This window comes from Equus asinus, chromosome 28 (assembly GCF_041296235.1).
Source record: "Equus asinus isolate D_3611 breed Donkey chromosome 28, EquAss-T2T_v2, whole genome shotgun sequence".
Taxonomy (NCBI): domain Eukaryota; kingdom Metazoa; phylum Chordata; class Mammalia; order Perissodactyla; family Equidae; genus Equus; species Equus asinus.
In genome coordinates this window covers 46,482,016-46,495,279 of record NC_091817.1, presented here as the reverse complement: position 1 = coordinate 46,495,279, position 13,264 = coordinate 46,482,016, and the positions used below count along the sequence as shown (strand labels likewise).

Sequence of the window (13,264 nt, the reverse complement as noted above, 5' to 3'; positions counted from 1 at the left end):
GTCAGACATGGACAGCTGGACCCATTTTTGTGGGTACAAGTGTGGGGTGACAGCGAGTGACTCCAGTGGGTGTGGGTTTCTGTTTGGGGTGACTAAGTGTCCTGGAATTGGACAGTGGTGATGGCTGCGCAACGTTGTGTGTATACTAAACCCACTGAACTGCACGCTTTAAAAGGATGAATTCTGTGGTATATAACTTATACCTCAGTTAAAAATAATAATTAAAAAAAGAAAAGGGGGCCGGCCCTGTGGCCGAGTGGTTAAGTTTGCGTGCTCTGCTCCAGTCGCCCAGGGTTTCACTGGTTCGGATCCTGGGCACGGACATGGCACCGCTCATCGGGCCATGCGGGGGTGGTGTCCCACACAGCACAACCAGAGGCACTCACAACTAGAATATACAACATGTACGGGGGGCCTTGGGGAGAAGAAAAAAAAGAGAGGAGATTGGCAACAGATGTTAGCTCAAGTGCCAATCTTAAAAAAAAAAACAGGGGCCAGCCCTGGTGGCACAGGGGTTAAGTACACATGTTCCGTTTCGGTGGCCTGGGGTTCACCTGTTTGGATCCTGGGTGTGGACATGGCACCGCTTGGCAAGCCATGCTGTGGTAGGCGTCCCACATATGAAGTGGAGGAAGATGGGCACGGATGTTAGCTCAGGGCCAGTCTTCCTCAGCAAAAAGAGGAGGATTGGCAATAGATGTTAGCTCAGGGCTAATCTTCCTCAAAAAAATATAAATAAATAAAAATTAAATAAAAATTAAAAAAAAAAAACAGAAAAGGAGAAACAAACACAGGAAAAGAGCATGGAGGTGGATCCCAGCTCCCTCCCTCAGTGGCTGGGTGATCTTGGGCACCCACGCCCCCTCTCTGAGTCCCCTGTTTCTTCATCTGCACAGCTGAGATAATAGGGTCGCTGCGGTAATGAAGTGGGCCCCTGGAGGTGGGACTTCCACAGACTCATTAAAAATCATAGAAGACGAGAGCTCGGTTCAGACCTCACGGAGGGAGGGCATGCTATGTGGGGAGGAGCACATATCAACGACAGCAGTAGGCAGCGCCCAGCGCAGGCGTCTCTTTAAAGCCCTTCCAGCAGGCAGCAAGGAGCACAAACAGCTCCAGCTCTTGCCTTCCCTCTGATTTGTCATCTGTTTCCGGGCCACTGTGACAACCTGACCCCTGGGTGTGGCCCTGTCGTCAGCAAGAACCAGTTGGTCCAACTGCTGTTTCTCTGTCCAGAGAGAGCCCCCATCAGCTCCGTTTTACATGCATATTTCCGCCGTGGCGCCGCGGACACTTACCTCCACCAATTTCCCGACCGAGACGTTGCAAAACCCCTTAATGACTTTCTTTGACGGTAAAAGACAGACGGTCCCTTTGCCGCTGTACCCAACTCCGCTGACCTGCGGGGGCAGAGCCGCAGAAAGGAGGTCACCCAGAGTCAGAAATCCGCTCCCCCGGTGGGCCCATAATCTCTTTTTTGGGGATCCCTCCCAAGGACATACTCCTCCCCACGAACAAGGCTTCAAGCACGAAGATGTTCCCTGCAGGATTACGTTCCAATCAGAATACCTCGCCGACTCAGGGCCCTGCTCCAGTAAATCGCAACGGGATATTCTGCAGCCGGTAACGATTATGGTTACGAAAATGAAGTAACAGCATAGAAGAGTGCTTATGTTCTGGAACACGGCTGGGCACACTTTTATCATAGGGCCAGAGAGCGAATATTTCAGCCTTTGCGTCCCACGCAGTCGCTATCACAACTACTCAACTTGCCTTTCACGCCTTAGCGGCGTGAAAGGAACCGGAGACGAAGACGTAAACGAAAGGGTGTGGCAGCGTGCCAATCAAACTTTATTTACAAAAATGCACACTGGCCCCCGGGCCATCATTGTTGCCCCCTTGGCCTGCAAAGTTTTGTGAAAAGAATAGCAGGATACAAAATCGCACACTCAGGGAGCTCACAGCTGTGCCGAACGCATGAGAGAGACTGAAAAACACAAATAGACTCCTCGTGGTCAGCTGATTGTGTGAGGTTATGGGTGATTGTTTTCTAGCTTCTCAATTTTGAAATGTGCTTATTATGGAAAGATAATTAAAAAATAAAGATGGCTACCCTAAATCAGTCATGTTCTTTGCTGCTATCTGTAGCAAGGAGATTGTCCAATAACCTGTATTTGTTTCTCACTGTTTTCTAGAAGACGTCACATGCTTTCTCTGGGAGGGAAAGGGTCTGCAGGGCATACCTTTGTCTCGAACCTTCTAAATCGCACAGGACTCACCTCAGCATGGAGCCCATCAGACGTTACAAGCTGGGTGACAGTCATTTCATTGGCAGTCAGAGTCCCTGTCTTATCAGAACAGATGACATTGCAGCAACCTGGCAGAAGAAAATATCAGAGTTTGTAGGAAAAAGAAGTCATTACTGTTAACTCAGAGGCTTATGGGACAACCAGGGTGACCAAACATGGCACCAAAATATCCATTCAAGCCAACTCACAAGAATCCAGCCAGCTGGAGTCACTCACCCAGTGTCTCCACGATGGGTAACTTCTTCACAATGACCCGCTTCTTGGCCATCCGCAGCACTCCCAGCACCAGCGTAACCATGACAACGATGGGCAGACCCTCTGGGATGGTGGCCACAGCCAGGCTGGATCAAAAGGCCAGACACGTCCCCTTTAACACATGCTCAAGGACGATGTGAATCCCAACTGGGCTGGCGACACTTTTACCTGGTGGAGCTCGTCTCTGGTGTCCCAACGCCCCCATTCTGTTCTCTGTTTCCAACGCCATGGTGCACCTGCCTCCTTCTTCAGCATCCATTGCTCTGAGTTCTCGCCCAACAAAACCTTGCCTTTGGGAGGGGACCTCCCCTATGAGGCATCCACACTTCAGTGTGAATTAGTCTGTCAGTTGTCTTTGTCTCTTTAAGTGCTTTTGCATTTACATTGTTCTCATTTATTAGAAAAATCTTGGGCCCTATGAAAGGAATTTCCAGAATCAGGCAATAAGAGGGAAGTGGAATCTTTTTGTTCAGAATGTCCTCCTCGGGTCCCTTGAATTTCACTTTTCATTGGTCCAATGGTTTAAGGCACTTCCCGTAAGGAAGCCAGACGAGGAAATTAAAGTTAAGTGAGGTAAAGTGACATAGCTCTGCCTTTGCCTGTTGCAGCAGATCTGTTTTGGGCATCTCATCACTTTTCTATTCTCTCTCCTACTCTTTCTGTACCATGTGACCCCGCCCTCCCATAGTCACGGCTGATTGGATTAGAGGCAAGCATGTGACTCAAGATGAACCAATGAGCCTCTCTCTTGGGAATCTGAATGAGATTGAGCACAGCATGCGCTTCCTGTGGGTGGTGTGTCAACACCGGATAGGCTGTTAAGAGGGACTCCTTCTGCCTCAACTATGGCTCCAGGACATTGGGACTGACTGCTCCCACAGGCCACACTCCTGAGTAGGCCTGGCCCAGGCAGAGGGCGGGTTCTGGACTTTCCGCTGACCTCAGGCCAATGAGGGTGGCTGAAGGGTTGAAGGGCAGGCTGGAGCAAGCGAGAGGGGGCCTTTGTGCAGAGCGGTGCCATGAGCGTCCCCACGCCACACCCCAGCACGGCTCACCCTCTGCAGTAAACACCCAGCAGGGCCCTGTAGGCATTTGGTAAATATTTACTGAATGAACAAACGAGAATGAGTGAACATATGGCAGGTGCTGAGAGCCACGCTGGCCTAGCACACGCCAAGCGCTTGACATGGGCTGTTCATACTCAGAAGGCCTGGCTGCTGGATGCCCGTGCACCCAAAGTCACACACGGCTATCACAGTTCACGAAATCAAGGACGCTGCTGATGGGGGAGGGCAGCGTGATCTCGTGCCCCACTAAGAAAGAAGAGATACTACCTGCCAGTCAAGGGCACGGTGCTTCCCCAGCACATTGCTTATCACATGCAGCCGGACCTCAGAGACGTTAAAGCATGAAAAAGAACATGCATCTTAGCATCAAAGAAATACGGTTATGTGCATGTGGCCTTTCGCCCAGAGACAATGGAGCATTCAGGAACAAGTTCTATAAACCAAGATTATTGAATTTGGTCAAGGGACTGTGACCAGTTTCTATGGTGACAGCAAGAAGACTTCCTCGGTTTTATGACTCAGGCCGACGAGCCCAGCTCAGCAAACATTTGCAGAGCGTTATGATGGGGACCTTCCCCACGTGGCGTGGGAAGGGCGGGTGAGCACGTACCTGGATGCTTTCCCCATCATGAAAAATTAATCCACAAGCAAATAAAGATTAGCCTGGACCAGGAAAAGCAAGTGTCCCTTGGATCGTCTTGAATGTCATTCTAGGCAGGGGGAATTAGGACCATTCTAAAGTTTCTAAAAGAACCATTCTCATTTTATTTATTTTGGAGAATCTCTTCCTGGCCTTCTATCCCACCATTTCTACCTTCTGATTCGGTGCTTTCGAGTGACTTTCGTTCTGCTAAAAATGGAAAAACCTCATCCTTTCCAAGTCAAGTGAAACGAACAGAGTAAATTTTCTCTTGGTCGCAAGTTTCCCACGGACCAGGCGGGGTGAATGCGACGAAGGGCATGTTCAGACAGGGGGTCAGAAAGGACCAGTCAATAGCCCTGGGGGGGAGGGCGGGGATGGACATGGAGCCTTTTTCATTATTTACCTGGAAATTTTTAATAGTCTTTTTGGCTCCCGGAACTTTCCGTGGTTACAGGATGGGACGGGAATGCACCATTATTTCAGGAGGGTGTTAAGCATCATGGCTTCTGAGCGCTCTGCTTTCCTGGGAGCCCCCAGGGCTCCGGCTTCTCTGTCCCTCTGCCGCCACACCTGCCTCTGCAGGCTTCGTCCCCTGAGCCCTCTTCCTGCCTCTTGCTGGAGCCCTGATTGGGGTAGTTTCTAGTCACAGTCTCACTGCTCAGCGTGTGCTCCCTGATCAGGCAGCATTCCACCCCCTGGGAGCTTGTTAGAAATGCAGAGTCTTGGGCCCCACCCAGACCCACCGAGTCAGGCCACCGGCAATCAGTGTTGAACATGCTTCCCCAGGGGCCCTTACGTTCTTAGGCTAAATTCTGAGAGCCAGCCCGGGTGGCCTAGCGGCTAAAGTTCGGTGCTTTCACTGCTTTGGTGGCCCGGGTTCAGTTCCTGGTCGTGGAACCACACCACCTGTCTGTCAGTTGCCATGCCTCGGTGGTGACTCACACAGTAGAACTAGAAGGATTTACAACTAGGATACACAACTATACACTGGGGCTCTGGGAGGAAGAAAAAAGGGAGAGGAAGATTGGCAACAGATGTTAGCTCAAGGCCACTCTTACCCTGCAAAAAAAAAAAAAAAAAAAAGTCCGAGGGACTCTACAGGGATCCACTCTCCCAGGCTGCCCTGCCCGCACCTCAGACTCCACCTTCTACCTAACAGCCAGCTTCCCCTCCCCATCACCCCCTCTTCCCTCTTGTCTGTCACAAGCTGGGATCCACTTCCATCGCCATCAGTCTCTGTGTCAAGAACGGCCAACGCTTTTCACCTCTCTGCTCCAAAAGAGGAATTGTAACAGCCTGGCATGGCGTGTTGAGAAGGGTCCTGATGACATGACTAGAATCAGGAGAGAAGCAGAAGCTCCCCCAGGATCTGTCCCCTAACTGATTCCACAATCTCCTCTGCTCACGGAGCCCACCCCGTCTCCCCCTGGCGTCCCCCAGATGCACCATGCTGGGTCCCACCTCCGGGCCTTTGCCCAGGCCATCCCCTGCCGAGCCCAGCCAGCTCTGCTGTCAGTGGGCTCCTTCTCACCTCTCCAGCTTCCACTCCTCAGAGACACCTTCCCTGGCCACCTTTTCAGGGCACGCACCTTCTGATCTCCCTTTTAATCTCTCTCCCTGCAATTGTCTCCTTTGTAGCATTGATGATAAATTGTGATTACTTTATTAATGTTCACTAAAATTGTTTATATTTACTCTCCCCACCAGCCTGCAAACTCCGTGATCCAGTTCTATCTGGATGATGCAAACAGTCAACAGAAGCCCAACAAACACCTGTAGGGCAAATCGACAGCCTTGCTGATGGCTGGGAGGAGGGTAGGCAGTGGGGTGGTGGCACGTGGGAGAGTTCCTATCTGCCCGAGGGGCAGCAAGCGGCACTGACAAGGACGCTGGCTTTCGGTCAGAACGCAGTGGGTCTCAACCTGTCTCTCCCGCCCCGCGATTCTGTAACTGTGGGCAAGCGTGTGAGCCGACACCTCAGTTTCCCCATCTGTGAAGTGGAGACCGGTTGCCTCACGGAGCTGTGCAGTGATGAACTGGGGGTCACACATTCCGTTCATGCTTCCTCCTCTTGTTACAGCACCGAGACCCCTGGGCACGCCCCCTCCCGCTCCTTGAAGACTCTAGAACCGCTTTCCTAGTGCTCTCTCCACTTGCTTCACCTTCTTGGCAGCTTCAGCATCCACGTGGATGGTCCTCCCCAGCCCTGCTCATAAGCATCCTCGCAGAGCTGTCGATGGTCAGTCACCCTTCTGTGTGGGATCCAGCTGTGACTCTCACTGGATCCCTCTCGTGCTCAGCTCATGAGGATGGTTTCTTTTTCCTCTACACCCTCCCTCGCACGCAGCTGAGGCTATAAAGTCAGGAAACCCCGGTGGACTTGAGATCGTGACCTCGTACGTTCAGAAGAAAACCTTGGGCTCTGTGATCTGCAGCTTAGAAGCCCTTCCTCGTGGCCACTGGCAAAACGCAAAGATGAGCCTGGCACGTTTCAGGGAAAAAGCCTGAAATCCAGCAGGACCGCCCGTACAGCACAGTGGCCTTATCTTCAAGGTTCCAACGACTTTGTGGGGAAAAGCCCAGACCCCAGTATTACCCCATTTATTTATAGATTATTTAAAGCTAAAACGTGAGGACAATGAACTGTTCGTGCAGCTTTTGGTTTCACACGGAGAACTATCTTTTTAAGTATCCTGATGTGGTTTGAATGTCTGTGTGTTTCCTTAGAGGAATTCTTTTTTTTTTAAGGAAGGAGGTGGACTTTATTTTTTGGAATTAGTCTGAGATGGGGTTTTCCAAATGTCTGTCATTGCATTTTGCCTTTACGGTTTTTGTCATGTGTGTGTACCTTCTATATTCTTTTTTGTGTGTGTGAGGAAGATTGGCCCTGAGCTAACATCTGTTGCCAATCCTCCTCTTTTTGCTTGAGGAAGATTGGCCCTGAGCTAACATCCATGCCAATCCTCCTCTGTTTCATATGTAGGATGCTGCCACAGCATGGCTTGATGAGTGGTGTGTATGTCTGTGCCCAGGATCAGAAGCAGAGTGCGCGAACTTAATCACTCCACCAGCGGGCTGGCCCCTGGGTACCTTCTGTATTCTAACTGCATAATATTCTCTAAACCAATTTCACTTTTCTCTTAAGTTTTATTCTTTCATCACCCAGGATCTGGCGTTAATGAGATTTTGTTTTTTAAGGAATGGCAAAGTGTCTAAAACCAGACACAGACTTTTCCAGTTTCCATTCATTCAAACAATAGTCAGTGAACACCTCTATAATAGGACACACTCCTGCCCAGGCGTGCATTTTGCTGGCCTAGCCTTCAATCAAGGCACACAGTGCAGTGTGACTGAAACACAAGGTCCCTGGTGTTTTTAAAGACCTGCACGCGAATCTCTGCTATTGCTAACTGCCAGGTCACGGGCACACTCGTTTATACACAGTACCCTGTACCACGGACGTACCCTCCCAGCCCTTAAAGCAAGGTGCTCTGGCCCACACCGGTCAGCACTGGGGAAGCCGCAGCCCTGACCTGTCCCGGCCCCCCCCCCGGGACGCCCGGTCCAGTGTGGGGGCGTGACTGTAATTGACTGCGATGACACAGCGCCGTGTCAGCAAACAGTTTGCTTTTTACATATAAAGTGGAAAGGCTCTAAGGATCCTCGTCATCACAGCTTCCTAACGACCTCCTCTATGTTTTCTTTTGTTTTTTTATTGGTAATTCCCATACCATAAAGTTCACCCTTTTAAAGTATATAATTCAGCGGTTTTTAGTTGACGCAGAGTTGTACAAACATTGTCAACGTTAGAACATTTTCATTACCCCCGAAAGAAACCCCATCACTGTTAGCAGTCACTCCTCGTCCCCCCGCCTCCCCTGGCCCAGCCCCTAGAGCCCACTCGTCTCCTTTCTGTCTCTATGGATGTGCCTGTGCTGGACATTTTATATCCATGAAGTCATATAACCCGTGGTCATTTGTGGCAGGCTCCCTTCCCCCAGCATCACGTTCTCAAGGTTCATCCACATTGTAGCATGTTTCAGTGCTTCGTTCCTTTTCGTGGCTGAGTAATATTCCACTGTATGTTGTTTATTCATTAGTTGACAGGCATCTAAGTATGTGTCCATCGTGGGTTTGATATACTCAGTATATATATTTTTGCCCACAGACATTAAAATAATTTTCCACGTATCACCTAAACCATCTTGCAGACACCAAGACCATGGGGGGGGCAGTCACCCTCCCAAAGCACCGGGCTTGACAGGAGCCTAGAAATGTGTTGCCTTCTCCGTGTCCCAGAAGGGTCACCTGCCACCCTTCCACCAGGACACACCCAGTCAGTGACACTCCCCCGCACTCTGCCTCCCTGGCCTTGGTGAGCAGCATGGAAAAGCCACAGCAACGTCACGCCACTGCACGGAGCTGGGCTCCCCCGTTCATCTCTGTATCGCCCACTGGGACCCGGCAGGGGCAGGGGGACTGTCGCTTGTTAGAGTTGCCATGTGGAGGAAGGCAGGTTCCCTGGGCTTGAAGACAACGGCCCTGATGCCTAGCCCTGCCATCAACTGTGTGGCCTCCATGACATGCCCTTTGTCCTCTCCTCCAGAAAACAAGGAGGCCTGGACTGAGTTCCCGACAGATAATAAGCAAACACACACTGTGGCTACGTGCTGTCGCGGGCACCCGCCTCAGCACGACCTGGGAGGGGCTATATCATCACTCCCATTCCACAGAGGAGCAAACTGAGGCACAGAAAGTTAAGACGCTTGCCCAAGGTCATGCAGCTAGTAAGGGGCAAAGCTAGAATTTAAACCTAGGCTGGCTGGCTCTGGAGTCCACGCTCTTAGCCAGAAAGATCCAAACCCACAGGCAAAGAGTGACGGGAACAGGAACTCCCTATGGTCTGCTTTCATTCATGTTGCAGGCGTTTGCTGGGCCCCGACCTGTCAGACAACGTGCTGCTGGGAGGCTGAGGCTGCGGTGAGGAGGGTGCAGCCGCCCCACACCGTTCCCGCTTCCAAATCTCCCCGCCTCCTCCGGCTGCACTGACCAGGGGAGAGACGGCACGGCGCCCTTACCTGACCCCGATGGTGAACATGGTGAGCAGCTGCTTCCCTTGCAGCCAGCCGGTGAACATGATTAAGCCTGGGGAAGAGACCAAAAACAAAACAAAACAATATATATACACACACACACACACACACACACGCACAGAAGTACATTCTCCACCATCCGAAGGCATTTCAAACTCATTTCCTTAGACAGTTTACAGGAATATAGACACAGGACAGCGGTTAATAACCCCAAGGGCTTGCAACCCCTCTCCTTTAGCTTTTTAAGGAAGGTCCTTCCACGCCCACAGAAAAGAATGGTCCTACTTTTTCAGGGAAGGACCCAGCCAGGTCAAGTTAAAAACACAACCACCCAGTTTATTCCGGGCCGTCTGCAGACATTTACAGATGACTCCAAAGGTCTCCTCCGTGCCACACACACCCGGGACTTCCCCGGGGGGTATCTGATGTGGCAGATGACAGCCGCTCCTGTACTGGGCGGAAGCGCCACTGTTTCTTAAATTATTTTATCCCACCGTGTTCTTGATTAAATCTATTCCCTCTTCCATTTTCTCCTTCATCATTACCCAGTGTTTACTCAACCTCAGGCCCTGTGCGGGGCACGGACACATGGACACTGTCGGAGGCAGACCCTTGAGACAGAGAAGTGGCAGGAGTCATGCTGGGACCCATGAAAGTGCATGAGATGTCTTGGTAATAGGGACAAGTTCTGGGGCCACCAGGGGCAGCCTCAGTTTCCTCATCTGTAGAGTGAGGATAATGACCACGCCTTCCTTAAGGGGTTGTCTCAGGATTTAAGATGTCACAGTCCATTGGAGGTGCTTACTGAGCACAGCTCCTGGCCCACAGTAAATGGCCGTCATTAGCTGCTGCTGCCATGGTTATTGGAAGGGGTGAGAGGAAAGTGGGAAGGCGAGGGGAATGGTCTGTTGACCTCCTTGGAGGAGAACACCAACTTTGGGGCCGGCCTGGTGGCGCAGTGGTTAAGTTCACACGTTCCCGCTTCTCAGTGGCCCGGGGTTCGTCGGTTTGAATCCCGGGTGCAGACATGGCACTCCTTGGCAAAAGCCATGCTGTGGTAGGCATCCCACATATAAAGTAGAGGAAGATGGGCACAGATGTTAGCTCAGGGCCAGTCTTCCTCAGCAAAAAAAAGAGGAGGATTGGCAGTAGTTAGCTCAGGGCCAATCTTCCTCAAAAAAAAAAAATCAGCTTTGTTTTGCAGGGAATGGGGAGCCAGGGCAAGTTTTGTGCTGGGCAGTAGTGGGGTGTGTGTGTGTCTGTGTGTGGGGGGTTCTCAAGATCTGATTCATAATTATTATTATTTTTTCATACTATGATTAGCAACAGAACTCAGTAGTCACATGAAATCCTAGCTGGAACCCAAACAAAGCCAGATGCAAAGGATTAGAGGGTGGAAGATCTGTTAGAAATGGGGGCGGGGGTCCACCCACTAGGATGCGACCCTGCCCTGATGGCCTCCTTGCAGTGAAAGGTTGGAGCTCGCTCACAGGGGCTCAGGAGCCACTTGTGCACATCTCTTCCCAAATCCACGTTCGGTCACTCCCTTCTGGGAGCTTGAAATTGGCCATTTACGCCACGGAAACTGGCAAACACTCCTTGCCCCTGGAAAGCCAGTAATTAAGCATCTGCCAGCCACCACTGCTTCCCTGCATCTCCTCCTGGGTCCTCTAGGGATCCATGGAACACTATTTCAAAACTCCCGCTCTCCTAGAACATTCTAGAAATATTTATTAAAAAGAAAAAGGTCTAAGTGGTATCATGGGACTGACCACAGACGTGCCAATTTCACTAAGTTCTAATATAACTTGAGGAGTAACGGCTCACACAAGGCAGTGACCTTGAAGGACCTCTGAGTCGGAACTTTTTTTTTGGACAAATTTCATCTTGTGGAAAGGCCTGTTCATACCATCTATTTGACAATCTGCCTTGAAGCGCAGCTACTTGACATCTGTTCTTGGGGCTACTGAGACGGAAGGAGCCACAGTCTCCTTCTGGGGGGCCCAGTCACCTACAGCAGGTGCTGCAAGACCTTTTCTATAAACAGGTCAGATAGCAAATAGTCTCGGTTTTGTGGGCCACATGGTCTCTGTTGCAACTCGGCCACTGTCGCGGGAAAGCAGCCACGGATAATGTGTGAGTGGGCGTGGCAATAAAACATTATTTATGAACACTGAAATCTGAATTTCATATAACTCCTATGTCAGTGAAATATTCTTCTTCTTAATGTAAAAAATATTCTTTGCTTGTGGGCCATACAAGAAAGGGCAGCGAACCCAATTTGGCCTAAGAGTCATAGTTTCCAGACCCTGCTCTAGAATGCCAAAAGGGCCTCTGGGCAGCCAGGGCCATGTGGGCATTCTGCTCTGCCAGAGACGCCTGACCGACATGCAACCCTGAGGATGGCAGATGAATGGCGGTGCACAGCCACTTTCCCCTCCTGTGTCCACGACAGATGTCACTAAGCCATCACAGACCTCTTTGCCACCAAGCCTGAGCACGGCCTCAAGATCATCTCACAGCCCAGAGCCCCAGAGCTGTGATCAGACTTGGCGGGTTAAGATAAAACCCATTTTCCATCACGGCTCCAGGACAAAGTAGGGCGGAGAGGAGGGAAGAGAGCATAGAGCTCCTTACAAACAGTAAACCTAGTGGTTTAGCAAACTCTGAGCACTAAACCCAACGCTGAAGCCTGGAAAGGAGACTGGACGTTGGAATGTTGGGAAGGGTGGCCTGTGAGGACAGAGAGAGCAGATCTGTCCCCAGCATGACAGAATTGAGAGCCCTGACTCCATGCCACATCCTCGCAACCACTTTGCAAAATTTACCACCTCTTACAAGTTGTAAAGGAGTGGGAGGTACCTTCCATGCCTTTGAATATACCCTTTGCTCTGCTTAGAATCCCCAGTCCTCTCTTTTTTCACTCGGCAAACTCCTACTCATCCTGCAAGACCCAGTTTAATATCACCTCCTCCTGGAGCCTTCCCAACTCTCCCAGATTAACGAGATTAACTGCTACCTTCATGTCTCATATTTGTTCAGATGTCTCTCCCCCATTCTCCTGGGGCTCTTCAAAGAGAAGATAACTGTATTTGACTCATCTTCGTGGCCCCAGAACCTATCACAGGGTCTAGCGTGTCAGAAGACGCTCACTAAATGAATTCATGCATCTGGTTGGCCAGAGGCACAAGAAAACTACCCCTAGGAGGGCCAGCTGTTTGTCCCAGACCTTCCTCTGACCCTGCAGTTTCAGCAGACTCTCTAGTCCTTCCTCTCGTCACTGCTTGTGCTGTGGGCAGTGTTGGTTTCTTCCTTTATTAACTCACTCACTCATCAGATGTTTATTGAGAATTGACTATGGGCCAAGCACTGGTTGGCCCTGAAGGCTGGGAACAAAGGACACAGAAGCAAAGCCAGAGCTGGAGAGAGCAGGAAGGAGCAGGTGAGGGGACCAAGGCAGCCCCAAGGGATGTTCAGGCGTCAGATCCGAATTTAGGTCTGAAGCATCGTGTTGTGGTTTGGCCAGGAGGCACAAGCCCAGGCACAGCCAGCTTGGTACCATAGAGGCATGGCTGGGAGCACTTGTAAACTACATTTCCCAGTCTCCTTTGCAGTTCAATAGGCCATGTGACTCCATTCTAGCCAATCAAGAAGGGGCAGAGGGGATGACTGCACTTCCCAGTCCATTCCTTAGAAATTTCCCATATAAGTCTCTGTGTCCTCTCTTGCCGCACCTGCTGGCTGAGTAAAATTATGGGCGGCCTCCCAGGACCCAGAGAAAGGGAGAGCAACAATGCAGAAGGGGCCTGGGCCCCTGGGTCAGTGTTCAGAAGTGAGCTATCCAGGAAAGCCACTCAACCAGGAAGATGCCCGTGGACTGTGGTGTGAGCAAGAAAT

General features: G+C 50.8%; 1 protein-coding gene across 4 annotated transcripts in view; it reads right to left on the bottom strand.

The window, feature by feature from the left end:
• Positions 1 to 13,264, bottom strand: part of ATP2C2 (ATPase secretory pathway Ca2+ transporting 2) — a 77,979-nt gene that overhangs the window by 21,874 nt on the left and 42,841 nt on the right. For all 4 annotated transcript variants that reach the window (XM_070500220.1, XM_070500218.1, XM_070500219.1 and 1 more), the window contains exons 11-14: positions 9,353 to 9,419; positions 2,526 to 2,650; positions 2,280 to 2,377; positions 1,299 to 1,400 (exon numbers count right to left, since the gene is read on the bottom strand). In XM_070500220.1, the coding sequence (XP_070356321.1) occupies positions 1,299 to 1,400; positions 2,280 to 2,377; positions 2,526 to 2,650; positions 9,353 to 9,419 (392 nt within the window). The remainder of the gene's footprint in view (positions 1 to 1,298; positions 1,401 to 2,279; positions 2,378 to 2,525; positions 2,651 to 9,352; positions 9,420 to 13,264) is intronic.